This window comes from Dissoconium aciculare, assembly GCF_010015565.1.
Source record: "Dissoconium aciculare CBS 342.82 unplaced genomic scaffold K489scaffold_10, whole genome shotgun sequence".
In the NCBI taxonomy this organism is placed as follows: Eukaryota; Fungi; Ascomycota; class Dothideomycetes; order Mycosphaerellales; family Dissoconiaceae; genus Dissoconium; species Dissoconium aciculare.
The window spans coordinates 777,129-802,206 of NW_022984960.1; the positions used below are offsets into that span (position 1 = coordinate 777,129).

General features: G+C 52.0%; 9 protein-coding genes across 9 annotated transcripts; 4 read left to right on the top strand and 5 right to left on the bottom strand.

Moving 5' to 3' along the window:
* Positions 1-8: 8 nt before the first annotated feature.
* K489DRAFT_382675 (uncharacterized protein) lies at positions 9-1,219 on the bottom strand. The gene has a single exon (XM_033605434.1). The coding sequence runs from the start codon at positions 1,211-1,213 to the stop codon at positions 299-301; it is 915 nt and encodes a 304-aa protein (XP_033457772.1). The 5' UTR covers positions 1,214-1,219; the 3' UTR covers positions 9-298.
* Positions 1,220-3,413: 2,194 nt separating this feature from the next.
* K489DRAFT_382677 (competence/damage-inducible protein-like protein cinA) lies at positions 3,414-4,483 on the top strand. Its single transcript, XM_033605435.1, has one exon. It carries the CDS (start codon positions 3,731-3,733, stop codon positions 4,289-4,291), a length of 561 nt encoding a protein of 186 aa, XP_033457773.1. The 5' UTR covers positions 3,414-3,730; the 3' UTR covers positions 4,292-4,483.
* Positions 4,454-5,050, bottom strand: K489DRAFT_323484 (uncharacterized protein; the record flags this gene model as incomplete). Its single annotated transcript, XM_033601700.1, has 1 exon — positions 4,454-5,050. The coding sequence occupies one exon, from the start codon at positions 5,048-5,050 to the stop codon at positions 4,454-4,456; it is 597 nt and encodes a 198-aa protein (XP_033457774.1).
* A 2,686-nt stretch (positions 5,051-7,736) lies between these two features.
* K489DRAFT_361229 (uncharacterized protein) lies at positions 7,737-9,172 on the top strand (the record flags this gene model as incomplete). Its single annotated transcript, XM_033602631.1, has 1 exon — positions 7,737-9,172. Exon 1 carries the CDS (start codon positions 7,976-7,978, stop codon positions 9,170-9,172), a length of 1,197 nt encoding a protein of 398 aa, XP_033457775.1. The 5' UTR covers positions 7,737-7,975.
* Positions 9,173-9,351: 179 nt separating this feature from the next.
* On the bottom strand, positions 9,352-11,768 carry K489DRAFT_382680 (uncharacterized protein). Its single transcript, XM_033605436.1, has 2 exons — positions 11,066-11,768; positions 9,352-11,014 (listed from the first exon to the last, which is right to left on the bottom strand). Exons 1-2 carry the CDS (start codon positions 11,401-11,403, stop codon positions 9,637-9,639), a joined length of 1,716 nt encoding a protein of 571 aa, XP_033457776.1. The 5' UTR covers positions 11,404-11,768; the 3' UTR covers positions 9,352-9,636.
* A 214-nt stretch (positions 11,769-11,982) lies between these two features.
* K489DRAFT_382682 (uncharacterized protein) lies at positions 11,983-12,224 on the bottom strand. The gene has a single exon (XM_033605437.1). It carries the CDS (start codon positions 12,180-12,182, stop codon positions 11,991-11,993), a length of 192 nt encoding a protein of 63 aa, XP_033457777.1. The 5' UTR covers positions 12,183-12,224; the 3' UTR covers positions 11,983-11,990.
* An 807-nt stretch (positions 12,225-13,031) lies between these two features.
* K489DRAFT_433428 (uncharacterized protein) lies at positions 13,032-15,138 on the bottom strand. The gene is made up of 4 exons (XM_033608514.1): positions 14,830-15,138; positions 14,453-14,769; positions 14,013-14,390; positions 13,032-13,958 (listed from the first exon to the last, which is right to left on the bottom strand). Exons 1-4 carry the CDS (start codon positions 14,889-14,891, stop codon positions 13,117-13,119), a joined length of 1,599 nt encoding a protein of 532 aa, XP_033457778.1. The 5' UTR covers positions 14,892-15,138; the 3' UTR covers positions 13,032-13,116.
* A 20-nt stretch (positions 15,139-15,158) lies between these two features.
* Positions 15,159-17,224, top strand: K489DRAFT_361239 (Protoporphyrinogen oxidase; the record flags this gene model as incomplete). Its single annotated transcript, XM_033602632.1, has 3 exons — positions 15,159-15,683; positions 15,743-16,691; positions 16,809-17,224. Exons 1-3 carry the CDS (start codon positions 15,324-15,326, stop codon positions 17,222-17,224), a joined length of 1,725 nt encoding a protein of 574 aa, XP_033457779.1. The 5' UTR covers positions 15,159-15,323.
* Positions 17,225-18,447: 1,223 nt separating this feature from the next.
* K489DRAFT_41548 (adenylate cyclase protein) lies at positions 18,448-24,885 on the top strand. The gene is made up of 2 exons (XM_033608174.1): positions 18,448-19,354; positions 19,424-24,885. The coding sequence occupies exons 1-2, from the start codon at positions 18,644-18,646 to the stop codon at positions 24,662-24,664; spliced, it is 5,952 nt and encodes a 1,983-aa protein (XP_033457780.1). The 5' UTR covers positions 18,448-18,643; the 3' UTR covers positions 24,665-24,885.
* The last annotated feature ends 193 nt before the right edge of the window (positions 24,886-25,078 follow it).

Here is a 25,078-nt window from a genome sequence, read left to right on the forward strand (position 1 = left end):
CACATCAATCTCCCAAGTTTGACCACCTTTTCCATCATTCACTTCTTCGAGGCCTCTCGTGGCGCTGCTGTTTGTTCTCGATGCCGTCGTGCGCGCTTGAACAGCTTCTCTCTGGGAAGCCTAACCTCGTAGGTCACGTCAGCGTGTGCATCGTTCGCGTAATCGGTGGGAGACTGGTTCAAAAAGCACAAGGGTTTTCTTGAATGTGCGCAGCAGCGTAGATCGCAGGCCCCAGCTGGATGTGACGTGCACGATCGTTCACAGGTGAATGTTCCAATCCAAACACTGAACTGTGCTTTCATCCCAGCAATTTGAGATGTGATTTAGCAGCCGGCTTCTTCTCAATCCCAGCACCGGTCTTCGCCCTCAAAGGATCATGCGAAGCGGCAGATGTGCTCTCATTCTGAGCCTTGCCCTTTCCTTTGTTATTGTGGTTGTTGTGGTTGTTGTTCTTATGGTTGTACTTGTTGTTCTTATTCTTATCCTTGATCGGCACCGCCACGAGGTTGGTCTTGCTCCGTTGGATCGTGACCGGGTGACTCCCGATGTATTTCCCGACCATTTCCCGCGCCGCCTTGAAGCCCTGTTCGCCGTCGGTGAACGACACGAAGCCGTATCCTTTGGATTTGGTCGTCCGCTTCTCGCGGACCACGCGCGCCTTGGAGACGCCGTACGGCGCAAATGCCTTCGCCAACGAGTCGTCCGTGACCTCGCCGGCCAGGTTGCCGACCATAATGCGGAATTGTGTCGGGTCCCATTCCAGCAGCGTTTTGTCCTCCCAGGTCTCGCCGCCGCCTTTCCGGCGCACGGTGAAGTTGTTCTTTTTCTCCTCGCTCGCAGCGGCATCAGCGGGTTCCGGCACAGGTACGGCCGCGACGGCGCCTGCGGGGCGATGACCGAGAGGCGCGAAGTTGGCATTCTCCGGGCGATCGTTGCGACCCTTCTTGGCCTTTTCTGGCTGTTCGAGTTGAGGGGCGTATGCGGCGCTCCATGCCGCGGCTTGCTGTTCACCGTCTGGGTCGAAGCTGGCGTTCTGTTCGCTGTAGGTGGCTATGGGAGGTGCGAAGGGATTGCGGATCTGTGGTGCTGACGAGTCGTATTGGGATTGACCGTACTGGTTGTTGTAGTTTTGCTGGTAGCCATAGTTTGCGCCCTGTCCATTTGGCGCGCCATACCCACTCGCACCGTTCGGATGCTGATATGACCGATCCATGGTGCTGTATTGAGGGTCTTCGTCGAGGTGTGTCTGGAGAAAAAGTGGTGATCTGCAGTTGTGGATGATTCTCGAATGAAAAAAGTACTGGCGCGCTGCGAGCTGGTGTTGCCCTCGTGATACATCCGGGCAAGTATCCCAGGATGATGATGACTAATAATGACGCCTCTAACGTACCCTATAGGCTTGTGGGCTACTATAGGCCTGTGGGCCACTCTTCGACACCAGCTGTATTGAATACTCAATATTTCTACTAATAATTGAAATGAAGCTATATGATTAGGAATTCTATGGGACAGGATGTCTATACTACAGTAGGACACGTCTTACACGTATGTCCTTCCAAATTGCAAGTGCTACACCGTGGTTTACGACGTGTCTGCTGGCTAGAGCCTACTTCAGCTTGGCCTTATTCTTCCGATAACAACGTGTTTACAGCCTTTGCAATAAGAAGAGCCTCGAATCCTTCTTTGTCAACACTTCCTTGAACCTTATAACGCGTTCTTGGACGTTGTTTACGCGCGCTCAGCGTCTGTACAGTCTGGCGGAGGTCGGACACTTCAGCTTGCAGAAGGGCCAGCTGAGCAGCTGCTTTATGATAGCCCTTAGCATTCTGTCGCAAAGCAGCAACTATTTCTGACGGTGAAGTGCTTGAACGCTGCAGCTTGTTCTCAATATATGCTGTCTGAGAATCAACCTCTCGAGGGTTTGACGGCGTAACTGTAGTCCATTGTACTAGTGTTTGTAATGGAGGTGTTACTGTTCTTAATGTCAGCTTCTCTAGTACTGCTTCAGGATTGAATGGCACAAGGCCAGCACCGCGGAAGCCAGCTTGTATATTTGAAGCTGTAAATGCAGCAGCTATCGCGTGTGGGATCTCGGCAAGGAAGTCGTCCTTTGTTATGATATAATAAGACGCTCGGAAGAGCCGTTCAAGCCTTGCTGTATATGCTGTCTTCAAAGGACCGAAACAGCTAACATCGAGAGGCTGTAGACGATACGAAGAATGAGGTGGTAAGCAGAGAGTGACAATGTTATGATCTTTGCAGTATTGATCGAATTCAGGCGTTAAATGGCTACCATGTCCATCAAGGACAAGAAGCCTTTTAACACCCTTTGTCGCTTGCTGCGTATGTCCATGGAAGTGCTCTATCCAACGCAGACCAAGAGCATTGCTTGTCCAGCCATTCTCGCTGCAGGCTAGAGTCCAGCGTGGTGGTAGTCCTTCAAAATAAGTCTTATTTAGCGTTACGCCTTTGAAGATCACGAATGGAGGGACCTGCCAGCCTCGAGCGTTGACGCAGGCAATAATAGTTACCCATTCAGAAGAATCCGATCCAATCAATGTTGGTCTTCCTTTCCGATCAGCTGTAGTTACAACATGGTGGTTGCCAGCTTGCCCAAGGCGGAATCCAGTCTCATCAAAGTTGTAGATATCGTCTTCAAGGATACCATGGAAATTGATCATGTTCTTCACCAATTCAAACCATTGAATATACGCGTCTTTCTGCTCGTTACGTGCACGCTGCCAATCCAGCCTTCGCGACAACTTTGTCTTAAGCCGTGGTGTCCTTTTAATAAAGTTATGTCGCCATAATTTACCAACAGGTTCAAGGCCCTTCTGCGTTGCAAGGATGTTCGCAATTTCCTCAACATGAGCAAGCGTTGGTGGCCATCCACGCGAGTCCATATCCAATATCCTTTCAATTATAACCTCCTCTTCAGCGACAGTGAATTTCCTTGAATTGACACCTTGCTGTTGTCTGGAAGGTCTGCTGTCAAGGCGGCGTTGGAGGGTGGTCCTTGAGACGTTATACGCGCGCGCAGTTGCTCGGATCGACTTGAATTGACCGGATCTGAATGCAGCGATAGCAGGAGCGTAGGAATCACGCGTCAATCGCGTATCCATTGTATGACGTGGATAATTATCGCGTGTTGAAGGAAAGAATACGTAGTGAGAATAGGAAGTGGCCCACAAGCCTATAGTGGCCCACAAGCCTATAGTGGCCCACAAGCCTATAGGGTACGTTAGATGGCGATCCGCTTCCGACTTCCCTCTAGGGTTGTCGATGTCTCATTACCCCAAGTCGACATCCATCAGTTTGATCTCATTACAATAACAATGGATTGTAAAGGAACTGTACATATTGACATCGTAAAATATAGCCTTGCAAACTTCTCATCCATGCTATCGTGTCGTCAATCCCCCAAGATTCTTGAAAGTTATCTATTGTGTCCATCAATGATTTCGCACAGTGTCTCGTCAGATCTGTCAGCATGATAACCTGGATGTTTCCGTGAGGCTCCGTTTCACTTCGCAGTTAATCCTACGTCACTACTTCGACTTGTGCCTAACGAGTGATAAATAAATTGCGCTCAAATGAATCCCCAATACTATAAAGTTTTGACTCTGGACATACATAAATCACAAGATCACTGCATCTGTACCTAAGTTAATCAATAGATAGTCCCCTCACCTAAACAGAGCTATCCCGCCTAAGCGACATAGTCACCACAATGTCCGAAGTTCCAGCCCCAGCAGCGGCGACGACAACAGCAACCGCCTCCTTCCCGCCCAGCGAACTCCACGACATCCTATCCCAAGTAACCGCACTCCTCAAGCAACGCCAAGAGACCGTATCCGTCGCCGAGACCGCCGCCGGCGGGCTCCTGAGCGCCAGCATCCTCTCGCAGCCCGGCGCATCGGAGATTTACAGAGGCGGGCTGACGCTCTACACGCTGCCCTCACGGGTCGCCTACGCGGGGTGGACGGCGGAGGACACCGCGAACTACCGGGGCCCTTCGACGGCCATCGTCGCGGGCCTGGCGAGGCATGTGCGGGGGGACCTGGGGAGTACGTATACGCTGGCCGAGAGCGGGACGGCGGGGCCGACGGGGGGAAACACGCCGAACCGGAGACCCGGGTATGTGGCGTTGGCGGTGGATTGTGAGAGAGGCACGTTTGTGAGGGAGGTGGAGACCGGGTTGGGCCCGGATCGGACAGGGAACATGGTGAGGTTTGCGGCGGAGGGGTTGGTTTTGTTGAGGGATGTGATTTCGGGGGAGGCGAAGTTGTGAAAGGAGTTCATGATATGCTAGTGTTATAAAGTACAGTATTGGCAACTGCCTCGTGTGAGACCAATTTTGAGAAAACCCGCAATTCGTAAGGGATGACCTTGCTGCGCCATTCGCCGACCCGGATGCCGCTGTCAAAAAAGACTTCAACAAGAATCGAGATGATCAAGCTTGTGCCACCTCCATCAATTCACAGACCGCATGAAACACGGCCCGCGCCCGCTCATCCTTCTGCAAGGCCGTGTTGGGACCGTCCGTCGAGCCACCGTTACGACGACCAAGACGATCCGAGTGCCAACGAACCTTTTCCTTTTTCAAAACGTCAATCAATTCGCGGATCTGCTGATCGCTAGCCTTGGCCTTGTCAAACGACGTCGTCAGCTTGCGAGAGGGGGAAGTCTCCGAGTACACTGGTGACAAGCCGACGGCGCCCAGGAAGAATGCTTGCACGTTGGCCTGGAGGACGTTCTCCTCGGACCACGTAGAGACTGCGGCAGAAATGTTCGGGGCGTATAGGCTGTCTCGCTTAGACAGAGACCGTGCATTCAGACCTCGACCTGGAAACGGCACGTTGGGATCAGTCGGACCAAGTGCTGCCCATTTCTCGGTGTAGGTTTTGTACAGGGACTTGGCTTCATCAGGTCGAAGCCACGTTGCAGGAGGCTGCGGTTTTGGTGGGCAGAACGATTGGAAAGCCGAGAAGTGCTCGGACGCCTTCGCACGGGGCGAGGTCTTCGCTGTGCGCTCATCAGACCGATGCATACGTGGCAAGCCGAATAGCAGGTCAATGTAGCCATCTTCGAATCCGAAGAACGGCTTGTTGCCAAAGGGAGTGTGGAAGTGGGGGTCATTCGCATTTGGTCCTTCGCGAGCGCGTGTCTGCAAGAGAGGGTCATCAAAGCCATGGAGGCCACGTCCGAGGCCGTGTCCAAAGAATGATGCGAAAGTATAGTGCAGCGCCTCAGCACCGATGAAGCCGGACTCCCTGCCGCTAGAGTATCTTTGTGGTTTAGGTCGATCGTCACGACTTTGATGCGTGGGCTGATCCGGCTGTCGTGTAGTCTTTCTCCGGCGCGAGTCGTTTGTCGGTGAAGACTTGTCTCTGCTTGAGTTTCGCGAGGCATCCGACTTGTTTTGATCTCGACGCGAGCTGGGATCTTCATGTTCACCGTAACGACCAGAGCTTCGCCGGTCACGGGCTCTCTTCGCAGAGCGGAGATCTTCGTGAGCTGCATCTAGACGCTTCTCGTGTTTCTCCATTTCCTTGAGAACTTTATACACATCCTCCGACCGAATGCGGGATCGACCAGACAGCTGCGCAACTCGACGTTGGCAAGTCTCAATAGCGCGTTTCTCATTCCGAATAGTACTCCTCAGAGCCTCAATTTGACTTGACAAGTCACTCGCTATATCTGCGGTAGAGGCACCACGTGTGCGCGATTTAGAATCTTCAGGAGCTCGCTTCGCTTCCCTATCATTCTCCCATCCTCGTGGAGCTCGTGTTGTTTCCTGTCCTGTGGCACGGTCTGGCCCCGAGCGTTGATCAGACCTGTGTCGACCATCTCGAGAACGTCGACGACGGTGATCCGAGCCGACGCAATTATCGCTTGAGCTGCTTCTCCGATCATTGCTACTCGATCGATGTTGAGGCCGTGAGCGTCGGGGACGATCTGGTGATTTCGTGGGGAACGTGCCTTCGTCTTCACTTTCGAAATGCACTGCTGATCGTCTTGGCGGATCAGAGTTGCGTTTGGCGGCTCGCTCGCCATGGGCGGCAGCGATGCCTTCAAGAATCTCGAAGGCAGAACCCATTAGGCCTGTCGTGAAGGGTCGTGGAGTCTGGTGGTCCTGCAGAAAAGAGTCGCGGCAAGCACCGCTTGTGGCGGTCTTCTTGGTTGCATAGAAGAATCCATTCGGACCGTCATAATTGGTGGAATCAACCGTAAAGTCCGCATCATCCGTCGTCCATCTGTCTTTTGATCTGTAAAGGGGAGGTCGTGTTGAAGAAACACCAGGCGACAGGCCACTACTGCGCTGCTCACCACGCGGTGCAGCGAAGAAAGCGTCCATGGTCTGAAGGGAAGTACGTGTAGATTGGACAAGAAATGACGAGATCAAGAAATGGAAGGTGATTATAAGCTGGAGGACGCAATGAAAGAAGGATGAGTCAGTCGGTCGACGCCTTCACACATCAGAATGATAGCACAAAGGCGAACCGAGATCAGCATACTTGCCCGGGAGGTTTGTTGGAGGAGGGTTGTTTGCCAGTGACGATGCAAAGGACAAAGGATGGTGATGGAATGTGAGAGGGAGTTATTGATGTATCGCCCAGCGACTTTTGGCAAGGTTGAGTCCAGAGCTATACCTAAGTATTCCAAGGTTGTTCACTGTGAGGTTGAGCTGGGTCGTGACTGACCTCCCAAATACTTACCGAAGCGGGTGGGTTCCTGCCTAGATATCTACGGTGAGCCCATAATAACCTTGGAATGCATGCAATGTACCCTTCCTTGTACCAGACGGAAAACACAGCAGCCCTGGAGTGTTGTGCTCTGTCCAGCACACACATTGCTCTGCTGCCCGACCGAGACGGGGAAGAAAAGCACGATTGGTCCCGATGATCAGGCAAGAGGTTTCCGTGCGCGTTTCACATGAAGAAGCCAGGCCGCCCGCCTCGTCATCAAGACCAATTATCGTCCAGATCACGAAGGATAATGGGATGGATGCCGAACGCACGGCAAGGGGCACGTGAAATGGTACGTTACCACATACTTGAACCCCACCTAGCAGCTCTCAATGAAAACAATTGTCCAAATTCCAAGTTGGCATGTGAGTTGCTGAAATGTACCGTGAATGTAGGTGTACCGTGAAGACCGTCAAGGATTCCCAAGCTGAACCTCAAGTGGTGGCTCAGGCAGGCTGCCGCTCCAACCTGTAACCGCCAGCGCCAGCGCCACCAGCCCGCCCTCCCGCCCTCTGCCTCGCCCTGCTTTGCACTGCCTTTGCCTGGCTGACTGCCCAGGTGGGCATCTTCCGCCCTCTCAGCTGCCGTGGCCCAGCTTTTGTTGCTGGTGCAGGTGCAGGTGCGTGTGGTTTCGTGAAGACGCAACTGACTGAGCCCATAATCTCACGGGAGTAGATATGTAACAATCGAATGATATATCTCGGTATTCCTCACGACCGACTTCCTCGTTCATTCCAAGGTTACTTTAAATCCCAATACTGTTCTGAGCAGTTCTGCTCAAGACAGCGTGTAGTTCCACTTGTATCCATTGAGTAGTCTAGGCCGTTTTCCATATGCCCCATAGTGCTTGCATCAATGTACACCTGGGCATGTTTGTTCAACAAAGCTAAATGATCGTCATTGCGTCGGAAGCCAAATCATCCCTTCCGGTCTCACGTTCCAAGTCCTCATCATGATGAGTCATACAAGACAGACAAGATAAGTTAGAGCGTAGTTTCTACATACAGGCGTGATCGTATGTGCAAAAGACAGACTGGAAAGTCAAACAACACTTGCGAGTTGTAACCGGCCTCATCCTTCTCAGATCAAGCGGATCGCCAGGTCGGCACTTTCCATACGTTCGCCACCACGCTGCTTTGGTTCCGGCATTCGAAGGACGGAATTTGAAAGCTCATCCGGGCACACAGAAATTGATCACGATAACAATAAATTATAAACAAGCAACCATGCAGATTTCACGGCTTCTCACCTATCCGATCAAATCGCTCCGGGCGGTCGAACTGGAGAGCTCCGAGCTCACACAGCTAGGCTTCCCCTACGACCGGAGATTCATGCTCCTCGAAGTCACCAAAGACACCGACGACGGCAAGGTCAAATATGAGAACATTCACATTGCAATCTACTACAAAGCGGCCTTGTTCCGTCAGCGCCTGAGCCTGCCAGGTCCGGACCCCATCGCCGAGCCTGGCGAGATCACCGTCAGCTTCCATCCACCCGACGACGACGGCGATGGCCACACACCCCGGGAGATTGTGGTGCCGCTGACGCCCGGCAACACAGCCGATCTGGAGGTGATTGAAGTGGTGATGCACCAGAGTGCGACGCGAGCATACCTGATGGGGCAGAAATACACCGACTTCTTCTCGGCCTGTTTCGGGATGCCCGTGGTGCTGGCCTATCTGGGTGAGCATCAGCGGCCGGTGCGCATGTCGCACGACGTCCGAGATCCGACGACGAGCGGTCCCTGGCAAGAGCAGGAGAAGAATTCTTGGCTGGGTTCCTTGTCCAGCATGACCGCGTCGGCGTCAAGCTATATCCTGGGCGGAGGAGCGAAGTCCGAGCCGCGCATCACGTTCGCGGACTGCGCGCCTTATCTCGTCGCGAGCGAACGATCTCTGGAAGATTTGCATCGCCGATTGCCCGAGGGCGAGCTGATGGACATCACAAAGTTCCGGCCGAACATCGTCGTCTCCGGAGCAGACGAGCCGTGGGAGGAGGATTTCTGGACCGAACTGACCGTTGCGGGGACGACGCGGATCGCGTGCGTGCAGAATTGCGGACGCTGCCTGTCCATCAACGTGGACTATGCGACCGGCGCGGGAGGTGTGAGTGCAGCGGGCAAGATGCTCAAATTGATGCAGAAAGACCGTCGAGTAGATCCGGGTATGAAGTACTCGCCTATTTTTGGCCGCTATGCATTCATCGGCTCTGAAGCGCAGGGTCATAGCATCCGCGTTGGCGATGTGGTAAAAGTGTCCAAGCGGACCGAGCAGAGGACTGTATTCGGTATGTCTTCCCCATGGCCCGAGAGGGATATCACCATCGTTAATCTTGTAGATGCGCTAACGTTTGAGGTGCGTAGATTGGGACGGCCTTTGCACTCGTTGATTTCGACGTTTGTACCGTGTACAGGGTTTGGTTGACGACCGCCAAGTGCGATCGCCCCATTTGCTTTTCAATCCCAAGTTGGTGGAAGTATTGCGGATCCGCAAGCTCGGCAGCGTATCTGAGTGTATGCTTCTCAGATGCTTATGATTCGAGATGTCATGCTGAAGAACGCCGTCAGTTTGAACGTATCAGGAACTGGATCTCTGCAACGTACATCCTGATAACTATAATCCACTGAGGGAAACTCTTGGCAAGTCGGCCAAAATTCGTCGCCGCTAGACACTTTCCTGGTTCACGAATATTGAGAAATCCATTGATCTCTGGCGGAATGGGCATGTAGGGATCATATATTCGGGCGAGGAGCTTGTATGTCTCCATGAGATGGCGATATCACGGGATTAATTGTCGTGGTATTGGGACCCAAAATGTCCGAAAACGCCGAGAGAAACCGTGGAGCACTGGCTCAGAAGTCTTGATCCAATTCTCGATCATGATTTCATCAAGGTCGCCTTACGCTCGAGCCGTTACTGCTCACATCGCTGCGCCGCATGTACTGACTAGAGTTGGGTAATTGCGGACCCGCGTGCCAGATGCCCTCTTGGCGAGGGTTTCGCGAAAGGAGAGTGAAAGCCGCTTGCCTGATTGTGGGATTGCGACAGCGCGAAATGGCCATCCACAGCGGATCCGTCACCCATAAGGAGAAAGAGAGATATGGTGTTCCTGAGTTTGGTCCAGAGAGTGTTGGTAGAGGTGGGCAAGAGAAGGAGGCCAGGACCTCCCTCGCGAGATCCACAATGGCCCTGAATTCTGACTCGTAGGCATCGTAGGCCATGGCACCCGCGGATTGATCCACCGAGGCGAGCATTGTACCAACCAGATGATTAGCCTTGAGGACCATTGCTCGCTTGAGATCCACATTTGACATGAATTCGCGCTGACTGGAAAGGAAAGCTGTGAAAGCGGTTTCCCATTGCAGGAACCAGGGAGCATAGCGCACATATTTCTCGGTCATTGTAGAAGCGATATGTTCAGCTGAGCCGGTGGGGTGGAAGCCTTGCATGAAGCGCATCACGCTATTGAGAGCTGTGTGCAGAGTATTATGAGCGTGTTCTAGGCTGAATATGCGGTCGATAGGTGGGAGGGGTGGCGTCTCGGTAGTTGTGTCGATATCAGGTCGTCGTCCCTTGTCTAAGAGCGCGGTGGCCTGCACTTCTAAACGTTCAATCAGTGGCCGCATTTGTTCTATATCATCATCTTCGGCAGGCGCCATCGTCGTTACTGCAGATCGACCAGTAGCCTGGAGGAGACGTCTGCCTTGAAGCGCATGGTTGACAGCACTGTCGCAACGGCCTTGCATAGCCTCAAAACAAGTGAAAAGCACACATGTCGTGAGTGCCAATCTCGAACTTGGTATTCCTAGTTCTCCGTTACCATTCGAGGTGGAGTACTGCTCGTTCTGAGTGAGACAGGTGATGGCCTTGTTACATTGACTCAGCGCAAATTCCATGGCCTTCGCTTTCTGCTTCTCGTCGGCAAACGCGCGCTGCATTATACATTCATGGAGCGCGCCAATGGCGGTGATCGCGTGTCGGATCGCTGGCTCGTGGTATGAAGTCTGAATGACCATTCGTTGCCAGAAAGCCGAATCGAAGAAGCCAGCCATCTGGGGCGCACTGAAGTTGACGAAGAAATTGAGGCAATGTCGCTCGCGCCAACTGCGTCGCCATTGCAGATCTGGTCTGATTAACGACAGACTTGGAAGCCCAAGTGCAGATGCGTCGTCATCCTCGCCCATGGAGCCCTGGTTCAATACCCATTGATCTGACATGGCGCGTGTACAGTCGGGATTGTTGGCATCACAAGGTATGCCCTTCATCCTACAAGAACGTCAGACGCTGCCCGATTCGTTTCAGCTTATTCTTACGTACAAGCACGGTATACATCCTGTCTGCATCTTGGTCCTGGGGATCTCTTCTACGGCGCCATCGTACAGCGACAGCACTCCGTCTGTCCCACTCTCGGAAGATAGATCTGGTGTCAGGCTACCATAATCTGAGCCTGTGCTCACGACAGGATTGAATTTGTTCTCCCAGCCAGAACGACTCTTGACACCTGCATCCATTGACACATCCGTTTCTTCCCGTGAACGCTTTCGGCCGTGATTGAATTGCGCTGCAGGGTTTGGCCAACCCAGATCAAGCTCTGGGTACCATTCGTTCAAGTTTGTCCCTCCGACGGCCTCGATCATCTCTACGTCGTCAGACATGTCGGTGTAATGCGGCATCGCCAACGTGAGATTGATACAGGTAGATGCAAAATTGCCGAGGATTTGTCGCGATCATTCGCGATCGAGTCTTGCGTGAGATCTGGCGTCAGACATACGAAGGACTGCACGTTTGGAGAAATGCCACGCCGGTGATGTCGTCGGTTTGTGGAAATGGTTGGAGGCGGCGCGCCCGCAATGGATGGCAAATGTTCGACAAGCTAATTAGTGAAGTGTGTGTAGATAATTGAAGTGAGACGAAGAATAATCCAGAAACATATATTACAGCACTATCGATGTCGTATTGGTGTGCCTGCGACCACCTTTAGGAAGCTGACGTTTTGAGATCAGCAGCAATATGCACCTGGACAATAATCATAATAATGACAATGCGGACTGTATCTCACTGGAGGACTCCCCAAGCAGTACTAGACAGTGCAAACAGGGAAGCGCACAGACGCGAGGCTGTACCGGCTTTGTAATGATTGACGCTGCGGAACACACTCAGCCGCAACTATAATAACCATAATCATCGGTTTGCCCGTGCTGCCATCCATCTCTGTCCTGTCCAGTTCTGTACGAGAGAGTCATCACCCAGAAACCTTCGGCGGCGGTGGGAGCCCATCAGCACTTGGCAAAGATCGAATGTGACCACCGCGGTTTAAAGTTTGGCGTGGTGTCTGCTCGGTTGCATGCGGTGATACCGAAGTGGCAGGAGGGGTGGTGTACGAGAAGAAAGATCTGATATGCATGGCATACCACTGTATGATCTCCCTATGCATTATTATGCACAGTATGCTTGAGTGATGTCCAGGTGCTCTGTTATGTCCGATAGAGGACCATCAAGTCCAGAATGGATTTGTTGTGTTCACCAAGATCTGTTTTCCCCATCCCTCTTTGTCGCATTCGATCTGCTCTCTTTTCGACATACAGTACAGTTTTACCCGACAGACGAAACAGCCCCATCCACCTTATCCAACGGGCCAGTTACGAGACATGGCGTTGAAAGTTTACTCACGCAGAATGGCGGAGCTCTAGCGACGAGGTTTGGGTTGCGCCATGCAGGTGGGTACGGATCCAACTTAAAATCTTACTCATACAGCATACGCGATGTCAGATTCTTTGAGCAGCATATTATTCTTTCCTACTGCCGCACTTCGTATTCCAGATCATAACCCAGAATAGACCTGACAAACATATGGCGCGGGCGTGCGTGCGGCCGAGGTCGGAAGGAATGGAGCGGAGTGGTCTGTCCTCCGTGTATGCCTCGCGATTCGTCACAGCAGTCATGGACGCTAAATCCTTGGACCGCAACATTGCACTACCTAGTTGTATTGAGGATATTATAGTCATCACCATCATCACGGGAAAAGATCCGCGCTTCGCATGGCGATCCTGTAAGATCGTCATTCCATCTATTGGTAGGTAGCGATGTGCGACCGAAATGGATGTATCGGTAACGGGTGTAGTTGGGAACGTCGGCCAACGTTCTGACCATTCGGGCTGTACTTAGATCTCGAATTCTAATGAACCTTGGAAGTTGCCCTACTTCTCACGAACAAGATGATGCTTGCCAGCTGAATTGCTCGCTGTCGTAGCCAGGCATGTATTCTATATTACGGCAAAGAAGTCGTTCACATCACGCACAGTATAATATGCTACATTAAGTCATCTATGTCAGCTTTACGGACTGTACAGATAGAATTCCTGAGCTCGTCATAAGTCGAAAGGCCAGATTTCTCGCAGATCTGCTTCACTTCGTATCGGCTCTTCTGGGTCGTCATCTTCATTTTCCAAGACTGCTTGTAGCATTCCGCTAAACATCTGCTTTTCGGAGGCTTTGGCTTCCTCCCACTTATCACAGGGAACCCAGCCATCCGTCTCTGCATCTATCAATCTTGCTAGATCAACCCGTAGATTTTGTGCGGCCTCAAAGAAACGGTACTCCCTCAAATGGCTGACTAAGTCGTCAGAGCTCGGTAGTGGATAAGGGCACGGATTGGAAAAGCCAAGCTCGTCCCAAAGGCGAGCGGTCTCTATCAGTTCGTGGCGGAACGCAACAGCACCATCTTTCCATGTTCGGTGACAATAACGAAACGGCCGAAAGAAAGATTCGTCCATGGAACGCGGGAGGTCAAGCCGAGGGACGTGATAGCGAAAGCATGCTTCGAAAGCTTTTGCGCAGAGACGGCTGGCAGGATCGGAATCACCGTCACGTATCTGTGCAAAGTCGGGCACTCGATCCGTGTACCAGAACGCCGGTTCTATACTCGCTGACTGCCAATCGATGATACTTGTGACCTCGGCTGGGTCATTCTCAGACACGAATATGTTTCGTTTGTGGAAGTCCGGGTGAAAGAGTGTCGGACTTGAGGCGAGTTTCACCCGATGGTCGCTCGCGATCTGCCTGAGAACATCGCGGCCGTTCTGAAGAAGCTGGAAATGTGTGCTGGCATCTCCTTGATACCTCAAAAGCTTCTTATCATTCGGTGTTATTATTGGGACCCGAGAGATGCCGGCGTCGATAAGGCCATCAGCGTATGCCTCGAGGTCGCGCCCTGCATGCAGAATGAGCATGTCATAGTAGGATTACAGAGATAGTTTGTACTTACATGGTCCACGGCTCGGGCTCGGTGTCGAGGCATGCTGGTGATGAGGTCGTCCAGCACAATCCTTCCAAAACATGGCTCCGCAATGGGGACCTATGTAGAACTCATCTTCGAGGTGAATGTAAGAACTGGTATCGATACGACTACTCTTCGAATAAAGACTCCCGTAAGCTGGAAATTCGAGCTCCGTCAACTCCTTGCAAAGCTGGGAAATAGCATTGATCAGATTGATCTTGTCCTGAGCACTTATATTCGGCCAGCGTTGGTGTAGTTGAATGCCTTTGGCGTGCTCCATAATGATGTATTCACTACCGACGACGTTCAATGGGTCATCGTTCCAATCAAGCACCGCGGGAATAGGAAGTATCGTTCTCGATCGAACTAAGAAGTGAAATGTGTCAATGGCGTGAGCCATGATCAGCATGAGAGCAGCTTGCACGTACGGTATTTGAGGGTGGCAACTTCGGAGTTGGTGGTGAGCGACGGTGGTCCCGCCACAGAAAATGGCAGCTTGGCCGCAACATTCTTGTCGTTATCGAGCACAAATAAAAACACTCGGTTGAACCCTCCTTCCCTCTTGCTGCATGACTTGATGGAAGAAGCACCAGCGCAAAGTTGTATTACACGGCGGGAGAGCGCGTCAAAATCAAACTGAATCTGACGTGCTTCAAATTCCCGTGCCTCACGAACGAGCCATCGTCCACTTGTATATTCGTAGGGATCGAGATTTGTCGACTGGTGAAATTCGACATTAGCTTGTCTTTGGTCGATGATGACTGTCTGCTTGGATGCCGCATAGTAGCGCGCATATCCTGCTTACGGAACAAGAGCCAGCGCGAGTACGAGGCTTCGCGTAAGAGAATCGTCGAGGCCCGGATTCATGTTGAGATGCAGCCGATATTCTCGCCAAAAGAGGGTTTAGGCGGGCTTTGTATCTTAATGATAACATTGTACCCAATTTCAACCATAGATGTTCAATGGCCAGTGGAAGTGCTGTACGAAGCGCCTTGCGACCAGCGAGTCGCTCGGCATATTCTAAACTGTGAAACTTCTAGAATTTCGCAGAGACAATGTACAGATAGCGGGAGGTCTGATGGGCCATTTTGACATCGTAGACATTAAACGGGCATTGCAGATGGTGATGATGCTTTCGTGTTCGATGATGAATGATGCGTATAGGACGGCACGGAGGTCCGCTCGGAGCGCAAATCTCGGAGGTAGTGCTGTTGGTGCCATTGATCCTTCCCGCTTGCACCTTGTCAACATGCTGCTGATGTGCCTGCAGTGAATAGACGTGTGACTGGCAATGCAGTTATGCTTCTTCGCCATAGCTGCCATGGGTTCACACCAGTTGCTCGGAAGCAACTGTTGCGTCCTCACACGCCTCAATGGCCTCGAGTGCTAGTCGATCGCATCGGACCTCGACTTTACAGCACGCACAGCGATCGAAATCCGGATATCGCAATCCTCGGCGCGGGAATCAGTGGTCTTGCGAGCGCCTACTATCTTCTCCGTGATCATCCAAATGCAAAAATCACCGTCTACGAGGCTTCCGACCGCCTCGGAGGATGGCTTCAGTCACATCGGGCTCCTGTTCGAGATGGATCTGTTCTTTTCGAAGGCGCATTGAGGACTATCCGCCCCGCGGTCAATGGTGCTTTGACCTTGCAACTCGTATGTCACACGACCGGTGCCATACATACACATACGGGGTGCTGATTGTACTTTCTCAGATTGAAGATCTGGATCTTGCCACAGATACAATCTTCACTAAAAGCACTGCGCCTGCTGCGAGGAATCGCTACATATACTACCCTGACCATCTTGTGCGGCTGCCGCACCCTTCATTCGGCATTTTCAACATCCTCTACACGATCGCCACGGAAAAAGCTTTGGCGGGAGTGATTCCAGGAGTTCTAGGAGAACCTTTTAGAGACCCTCGAGATGAGAAGATGTCGGACGAGAGTATTGGCGAGTTCTTCTCACGACGCTTCAACAAGTCTATCGTGGATCGTCTGGCCAGCGCTGTAATTCATGGTATCTATGCTGGTGACATCTGGCAATTGTCTGCAAAGAGCCTGTTTCCACGACTATGGCGGGACGAAGCTGTAGAGAGTAGCATTGTCACCGGGATGGTGAGAGGTCGCGCGGAAGGCATCCCAATGACGGAGCAAGATGCGGACTTCTACATGAACCTGAAGAAAATGCAGTGGGATCCAGCAATGAAACGGGTCATCGACATGACATCCGTGTTCACGTTCAAGGACGGATCGCAAATGCTCGCCGACAGGCTCGCGGAACATCTGATGGGCTCCGGACAGGTGACATTCGCCATGGAATCACCGGTGCATGCAATATCGGCACTGAAAGGACAGGACCTCGTCGAGGTGCGGACAAAATCTGCCGCTGGGCCAAGCCGAACCCACACTCATGTGGTGTCGGCTCTCTCGCCAGCACATCTGAATAAGGTCTGGGCTGGCTCAAACGCACTCGTTCCACACATTCCTACAGTCAACGTCATGACGGTCAATCTTTACTTTCGAACTCCAAATCTTCACCCTGATGGCTTTGGCTACCTTATCCCACAAGCGACACCTTTCGAACAGAATCCTGAGCGCGCATTGGGGGTTGTTTTCGACACCGCCTACGCCCCGGACCCGGCTGAAGCCCAATCCGCACTTAGTCTAGACACGAGCGGTTTCGGAGATAGTCGCTATTCACATCTTTCAAGTACGAGCGACTTCGCCTGGCTGAACGCAGCTGATAAACCGAACGTCCAAGATCTGGTGCAGACCAGAGGAACGAAGCTGACGGTAATGCTTGGTGGCCACTGGTGGGATGGATGGTCGTCGTTCCCAGACGAACAAGAAGGCCTTGCACTCGCGAAGTCTTTGCTTGAGCGCCATCTCGGTATTAAAGAGGAGCCTGAGGCTTGGCGTGTCAACATGCAGAAGGACTGCATCCCTCAATACGTCGTTGGCCATAGCGCAAAGCTCAAGGAGGCCCAAAACAACATCTCGAGGGAGTTTTCTGGGAGATTGAAAGTCACTGGCAATTGGATAGCAGGGGTCGGCGTAAATGACTGTATCCGCAATGCCTACGAGTTGTCGCGTTCGTTCAACAAAGGTGGCACTGGACTTGAGCAGGTCGATGCGCCATTCACCTCACGCATCAGACCGGTACGAGCCGGCGAAAAGCATGGGTCGGAATCATGATCGAGTGTTCTGTATTATAGAATGATCAAAACATTATGTATCTAGAGGACATTGTGTAAGGCATATTGAGTATATATCTTCATCCAGCAGTGTTGTGTCCTTTTGTGATCCAGATATCTCATCGTTTCAGTATACCGATCGCATGTGGACTCCGCGACGATCACGCTACAGTGAAACCCACGCAGTTGGAGGTTTCCAGGAATTCACAACGTACCCATTGTTTGGGGATGTGCGAAGTCATCTATGGGTCGAAGATCGTTCAAGTTGTCATCATTGAGAAGGTCCGTGGCTCTCTAACCAGCAGGACGGATGAAATCCAGGGCTGGGGTAAAAGTACAATAGTCTCGACACAGCCCTGCCCGCCGCACGCTTTATAGTATCGCCTGCGTTCATCATTTCATACTAGCCCTCTCTCTGTGCCCGGGCGGACACAAGGCGCTACCGCCACTCTAGGCTGGGGCCGGGGCGTCGGCCACATGGTAAAGATCAACCTATCCATGGATCCTAATCAAGTGTGCATGAATGTACGTCGCCGTCTGTGTGCGTGCGTGTGTATCACTGAACAATCGTTCCCACATCCTGGATGTATGGTAATCCCGTCATTCGCGATTACGATCAGCTTGACTTCTACAACGGCCAGCAGGCTCACTTCACACCCCAACGACAAATACAATACCGACATCATTACGTTCCGTGTATAATAGCAGTTTATACCACCACTGCCGTGTCACCCTGCCGCGCGGTCAATCGCGACCAAACTCGCCAGTTTCCCTACTTCGACAGAGCTGCACACCTGTTCGACCCTCAAACACGTGCCGCGAATCAAACCCGAGAAGCACCTCCGAGCAGCTATGAACCACTGACTTTCAGAGAGGACTGCATTTTTGTCCTTCTCACACATAAGCGCAAACCGGGTGTGCACATCGACCGCTGCAACGACGCCTGCGAGTCGCACGCTCTTACAAATCCGTGCGCGCCTGGACCCAGGATCGGCTTCTGCCCACTACATACTCTTTCCATGGATTGAAGCTTATCGAGGCTAGAGGATGACACTCCGAGGCAATGCTGGTACGGATGGCAAGCGCCATGGCTCGTCGAGCGCTGATTCGCAGCACTCGGTGGATACGATCAGGGGACCATTCACGTCATTTTTGCCTGGAAGAAGTGCGGTAGCTGTAAAGGTACAGCCGAGGAAACAGTACGTCTGCGCATTTCCTAATTTATTCTGAAGAAATGGAATTAAATGGACACGAAAGAGGTCTAAGATGTTTGACGGCGCGGCGCACATGTGACACTTGAAGCATAAGACCAGGCGATGCAGCTTCGAGACGAGCGGAGTATGCGGTAGAAATACAAAGGAGCGCGGATGTTCAAGGATTGGGACATGTCCGGCACGAATGGTGTCTTGGACGTCCGCCAATGCGCGCAATATCGTTTTATGTCCGATATTGCTCAGAGATTCTGACAGGGTTTTACAGGGTCGATCGGACGGAACCAGAGGTATCGCCAGGCACGATGTATTTTCGATCACCGCCTGCGAGTTCACGACAGGACATTGCGCCTTGGGAGGCGACTGATGCCCCAGACAGCCAACGGAATGATTCCTCCATCGACACACCCACGGCTCTATCTCATACCAGTACTCAATGGCCCGAGAATCTCCGACCCTCGCAAATGCCATCCTCAATTTTCGACAATGATTTTTACAACGATTCGAGCGAAAATCTGGATCAAGTTTCCCCCGGCTTCGCGCCGGATCGCGGCATGACATTCCCTGGCGAGGCTGATCACAGACGACCGTCAGTGGCAAGCAATATGACCATCTCGTCTAATGGATCCATGGGTAGTCGGCGGGACAGAATGCACAAGAAACTTCAAGGTATTTTCGGTGAAGAGTTTCCCGGCGTCGATGATGCGAACAGTAGGCAAGGTTCGGAAACGAGTTCGTTGCAGGGAGGGGGTAGCCTGGCATCATTTCTCCCGAATGTGCTTGCACGAGGTCGAAACAATTCCATGAATGATGCATTGAGACGCAGTAGACCAGGGAGTCCTTCGCTTGTGTCGCGACCCCGAACTCCCGCCCCTGCACCCAGCAGCGAAGTGACGCCTTGGGAATTTCAGGATGCTACGGTGTGTGATCCCCTATGAGCATCCATCATCGCAACTTCAAAGTCAAATGTCGTTACTGACTGTTTGTAGGACGCGCCCGCTCTTCCTGGGACGTCCTTACCTCAGGATGCGAGCAATGGGCGAGCGAAAAGCTCGACTTCCCGATTGCACCTTCCTAGTCACCGTGCTAACCGCAGTGTTGACGAGAAGCATGGCGGGATCGGGTTCCCGCTTCGACCCACGACCAGCAGAGAAAATACGAGCGGTGTTGCACGGCGCGATAATGTCTCCGCCATGAGCTCTGCCATTAACTTACGTTCTCAACGATCAACCAGCCCAGCGCCGAGTGCTCAGAGCACTGTGAGCGCTCAGCAGAACGTACAGCGGTCACCGATTACGACCCAACCCAAAAGATCGCTATTGGATCGCCTCACCCATCGTCACAAGAACGATAAATCTGCGAGCGATGCTCTGCAATCGCCGTCCCTCACATCTCTCAACGCCCCGCCCGTTGGTCGGCGTGAGCATGGTCGATCGTTTTCGAAGCCTAACAAGAGCAAAGTCGACGGTCCTAACGATGCTAGCACGCCGAGAAAGGAAAGCCGGCTGCCTTTCAAAAACAAGCGTCATGAGGCTTTGCCCGAAGGTGCCAAAGGGTCGAAAAATCCCAACGAAGCAGACACGGACGATCAGAATGCGCCATTCTATCTCGACACTGATACCACGAATATGGAAGGCATCGTTGATGATCGGCGGCCTCTGATGACGCCACCACTTGGGGAAATTTACGGAGGTTGGCCTGCTGAACAGGATACGCCAGTCGAAGTTGTCAATGATGAGACTGGAACATGGGATGCTCCAGAAAGTTGGCTCACAAACCGGAACAAGCCCAGTGACGACACAGCACGGCGGCCTACTGAAAACGACGACGACCAGGAGCACGACCAAGAGGAGGACTCTGGCCCCATGTACTTCATGCGGATTTTGCGAGCTGACAGTACATTCGCTGTGATTAACGCCAGTCTCAATACCACCGTTGCAGAGCTGATTTCTATCATGGCCAAGAAAACTTTCTTCCACGATGATCTGGACAAATATCACATAGTCCTACGCAAACAGGACACGAGCCGGCAGCTTGGACCGAAAGAGAAGCCATTGCTTATCCAAAAACAATTGCTGATGATGGCAGGCTATCAGGAGAATGACGATCTCGACGACGTTGGGCGGGAAGACCATGGCTATCTTTGCCGCTTCACTTTCCTCCCATCCAAGATGAGCGGATATTCTAGCCTCGAGCGAGATCCCGATTTTGACCGCAACTACCGCTTCACTCACGTTGACTTGGCTGGCCGAAATCTTATCACCATTCCCATTGCCCTTTACGTGAAGGCTAGCGAAATCAACACGTTGAACTTGTCCCGGAATTTGACTCTCGACATTCCTAAAGACTTCATACAAAGTTGTTCACAGCTTCGCGAGATCAGATATACCAGTAACGAAGCGGAAAAGCTATCACCTAACCTGGCCTTTGCAACACGGCTCCAAAGTCTTGATGTCTCGAACAATCAGTTGGAGGAATTAGATCATGCCGAGCTTTACAAACTCCATAATCTACTAAGCTTGAGGCTCTCCAACAACAAGCTCAGAAGTGTACCCGCTTACTTTGGATCCTTCCGAGCACTTCGAAGTCTGAACCTTTCGTCAAACTCCCTTGACACCTTTCCGGAAACGTTGCGAGATCTAGCGACTTTGAAAGACCTGGACATAAGCTTCAACTCGATCTCCAACCTCGGCAACATAGGCACTCTCGTCAATCTCGAAAGACTCCTAGCTACGAACAACAAGTTGTCAGGTCCACTTGACGAGTCCTTGAGCAATCTCACAAGCCTCCGAGAGATCGACGCCCGTTTCAATGCTATAACCAATATAGATGTTGTCTCGCAACTTCCATGTCTGGAAACGCTTTTGCTAGGACACAACTCAATCTCACAATTCGAGGGGTTCTTTCATTGTCTGGAAGTCCTTTTCCTCAATCACAATCCGGTGACCAAGTTTGATTTGACCGCTCCCGTGCCGTCTTTGTCGATCCTGAACCTCGCATCGGCGAAATTATCACAATTGCCCGATGCGTTGTTTGCGAAGATGGCCGGACTCACGAAGTTGACCATCAACAAGAACCATTTCGTGTCTCTGTCACCGCAATTCGGAGCCCTCTCTAAACTGGAATACTTGAGTGTTTTCAAAAATGAGTTGAGCAGATTGCCGCCGGAGATTGGTAGACTAACCGAGCTGCGTTATCTCGATGTGCACGAGAATAATCTCAGCATTTTGCCGCCAGAGATTTGGCTTGCACGTAAATTGGAGACCTTGAACGTATCCTCCAACGTGCTTGCCGAGTTTCCAAAGCCTGGCGCCAACTTACCTGCTCTGCCAGAAACTGCATCAGTTGCACAAACCCCCAGCGTTGGTTCCGGGCCTGATTTCGAAGAACTGGGTAAACTCGAGGACTTCCAGCTACGGCGCCCCAGCCAAGCCTCTGGCATGATTAGCAATGCGAGCTCGCCAGGCACCGTATCTAGAAAAGGCTCTGTCGTCTCATACAGCTCGGCCAAGCCCGTTGGCATCAATCGCGCTGCGACGGCGAGTACAATCAACACTATGGTACCGGCTTCCCGAAAGGACTCCACCTTGTCCGGCAGGCTTGCAGCTACCTTCGCATCGTCTCTACGTAACCTCTATCTGGCCGAAAACCGCCTGGAAGACGATGTGTTTAATGAGCTGGTACTTCTGCCGGAGCTCCGCATCCTCAATTTGTCCTTCAATCAGCTCTACGACGTACCGCCTCGGACGATCCGTAGATGGACAAACCTCACGCAGCTGTATCTTTCCGGAAATGACCTGACTTCGATTCCTTCCGAAGATCTCGAGGAGACGTCAGTGTTGAGGGTTTTGCATATCAACAACAACAAATTCCAGAATCTACCTGCAGAACTTGGCAACCTACATCGCTTGGCCATTCTCGATGTCGGCAGTAACATGCTCAAATACAATGTCTCAAATTGGCCGTACGATTGGAACTGGAACTACAATCGCCAGCTACGATTTCTGAACTTCTCCGGGAACAAACGACTTGAAATCAAACCTGCTGTTTCGGCGATGGCTGGACGGGACAATCGTGACTTGACGGACTTTTCCTCTTTGTCAAATCTGCGTATTCTCGGTCTTATGGACGTAACTCTCACCATTCCTTCTGTGCCCGACCAAGCTCCTGATCGACGAGTCAGGCTGGCTGGCTCCGTTATCGGAAATTCAATGCCATATGGTATGGCTGACACTCTGGGTCGCAACGAACACCTATCGACCCTTGATATGGTCGTGCCAAGTTTCCGCGGTCGCGAGAATGAGGCTCTGATCGGTCTGTTTGATGGACAAGTTCTCACTTCAGGAGGCAACAGAGTCGCAAAGTTTCTACATGAAAAATTCAAGTACTACTTCAGCGAAGAATTGCAGAAGACAGAGCTAAATCCGTCAGAGACGCCATTGGATGCCCTTCGCCGGACGTATCTCGGCCTGAACAAGGAATTGGCCACGACAGCGACCCAAGCACTGGATGCCCGCAATCAAGCAAACGGGACCATTGTCCATCGCGGAAGCGTTTCAGGTATCGAGCTGACTGACAATGATCTCAATTCGGGAAGTGTGGCGACCGTAATCTACGTGCTAAACACAAAGCTCTATATATCGAACGTTGGTGACGCTCAGGCTCTGCTGATCCAGACCGAAGCAGGACACCGGGAGATCACTCGAAAGCACGACCCTGCCAGTGCAGACGAACGTCAACGTATTCGTGAAGCAGGCGGGTTCGTATCCAGACAGGGAAAGCTGAACGACCAACTGGATGTTTCGCGCGCTTTTGGCTACGCTCATCTTGCTCCATGCGTGATCGCCGCGCCGCATGTGACCATGCACGACATCACCGAGTCTGATGAGATGATTCTGATTGCGTCCAAAGAATTATGGGACTATCTGACTCCGGATTTCGCGGTTGATGTTGCCCGGCAGGAGCGGAACGATGCCATGCGAGCTGCGCAAAGATTACGAGATATCGCAATTGCTTTTGGTGCCCCCGGCAAGATCATGGTGATGGTCATCGGCATAAGTGATCTTCGCAAGCGCGAGAAGGCGCGCTACAGAACTTCTAGCATGAGTATTCTGGGTCCGTCCGTCTCAACTGACGACTATTTCGCCACTGTCCGGAAAGCAAAACGTGGCCGGGATGCCGTTGGCGACTCCAAGTTGGCCCGTCTCAAAGATGAAGTCGATGCGCCGACGGGAGACGTTGTACTCGTCTTCACAGATATCAAGAACAGTACGATCTTGTGGGAGACATACCAAGTTGCCATGCAATCCGCCATCAAGATGCACAACGAGCTTATGCGTCGGCAACTACGAGTCATCGGCGGTTACGAAGTGAAGACGGAAGGTGATGCCTTCATGGTCGCATTCCCAACTGTCACGAGTGCGCTTTTGTGGTGCTTCAAAATCCAGAGCGAGCTTCTGGAAGTAGAGTGGCCTCAAGAAATTCTATCAAGCGTGCACGGTGAGGAGATGATTGATGCTGAAGGCGGCAGGATCTTCCGCGGTCTGAGCGTTCGTATGGGTATCCACTGGGGACGACCTGTCTGCGAAATCGACCCTGTCACGAAACGCATGGACTATTTCGGTCCGATGGTGAATCGTGCAGCAAGAATCGAAAGCGTCGCTGATGGCGGCCAAATTTGTGTCTCGTCAGATTTCCTCACGGAAACCATGAAGACTCTTGAGAGCAACATTGAGTCCGATCGAAATGGATCCACGGGCTCGGAAGAAACTCTGAACGATGATATTGTCAGCCAAAGCATTCGTCGCGATCTGCAAGAGCTGAGCCGTATCGGATTTGAGGTCAAAGATCTCGGCTATCGGACACTTAAGGGCCTGGAAAATCCGGAACATGTCCACCTAATGTATCCGCATTCGTTGGCATCTCGTCTCATTGTGCAACAACAAAGAGCAGAGGCGCAATCGCGTGCCCAGCCTGGACCCGGACACGATGCCATGAAGAGTCCGAACAGTCAGCTGACAATCGACACGAATAACGTATGGGATCTTTGGAACGTTAGTCTGCGCCTGGAAATCCTCTGCAGCACCCTTGAAAATACCGGTGCCCGGACATTGAAAGCCCCAGACACGGCTCTCATCGAGCGCATGAAACATGGCGGCGGCGAGATCACAGATCGGTTTCTCATCAATCTGGTCGAGCACCAGATCAGCAGGATCGAGGTATGTGGATGAAGATGTGTATTCTCGCGTAGTGACCTACGGCTGACGCGATCAACAGACTTGTATCTCTACGCTTACGATGCGTAATATGATGCGACCTTTCAAGAACGGCATGCTAAATCAAGCATGCCCGATGGCGGAAATCTTTTCCGAACTTACGACGCAACTTAATGAACTGAAAACTTTGCAGGCCAAGAACAAAGACACGTCCTAACCGCATGGCCTGCAGTGTGTCTGGCAGCCGTGACGAATATCGCTGCGTCACCCATACTGATGATCGAGACCACTTGATTTAGAATCGAACGCCTCCCGGCGTATTTAGTTTGATGGAGTCGTAAAATTTGGTGACGGTTGATACGATCGGCTCATTGAGCCTGATTGACTAATGTACACACTACTGAGAACTGTTTGAAATATTGTCGCGAT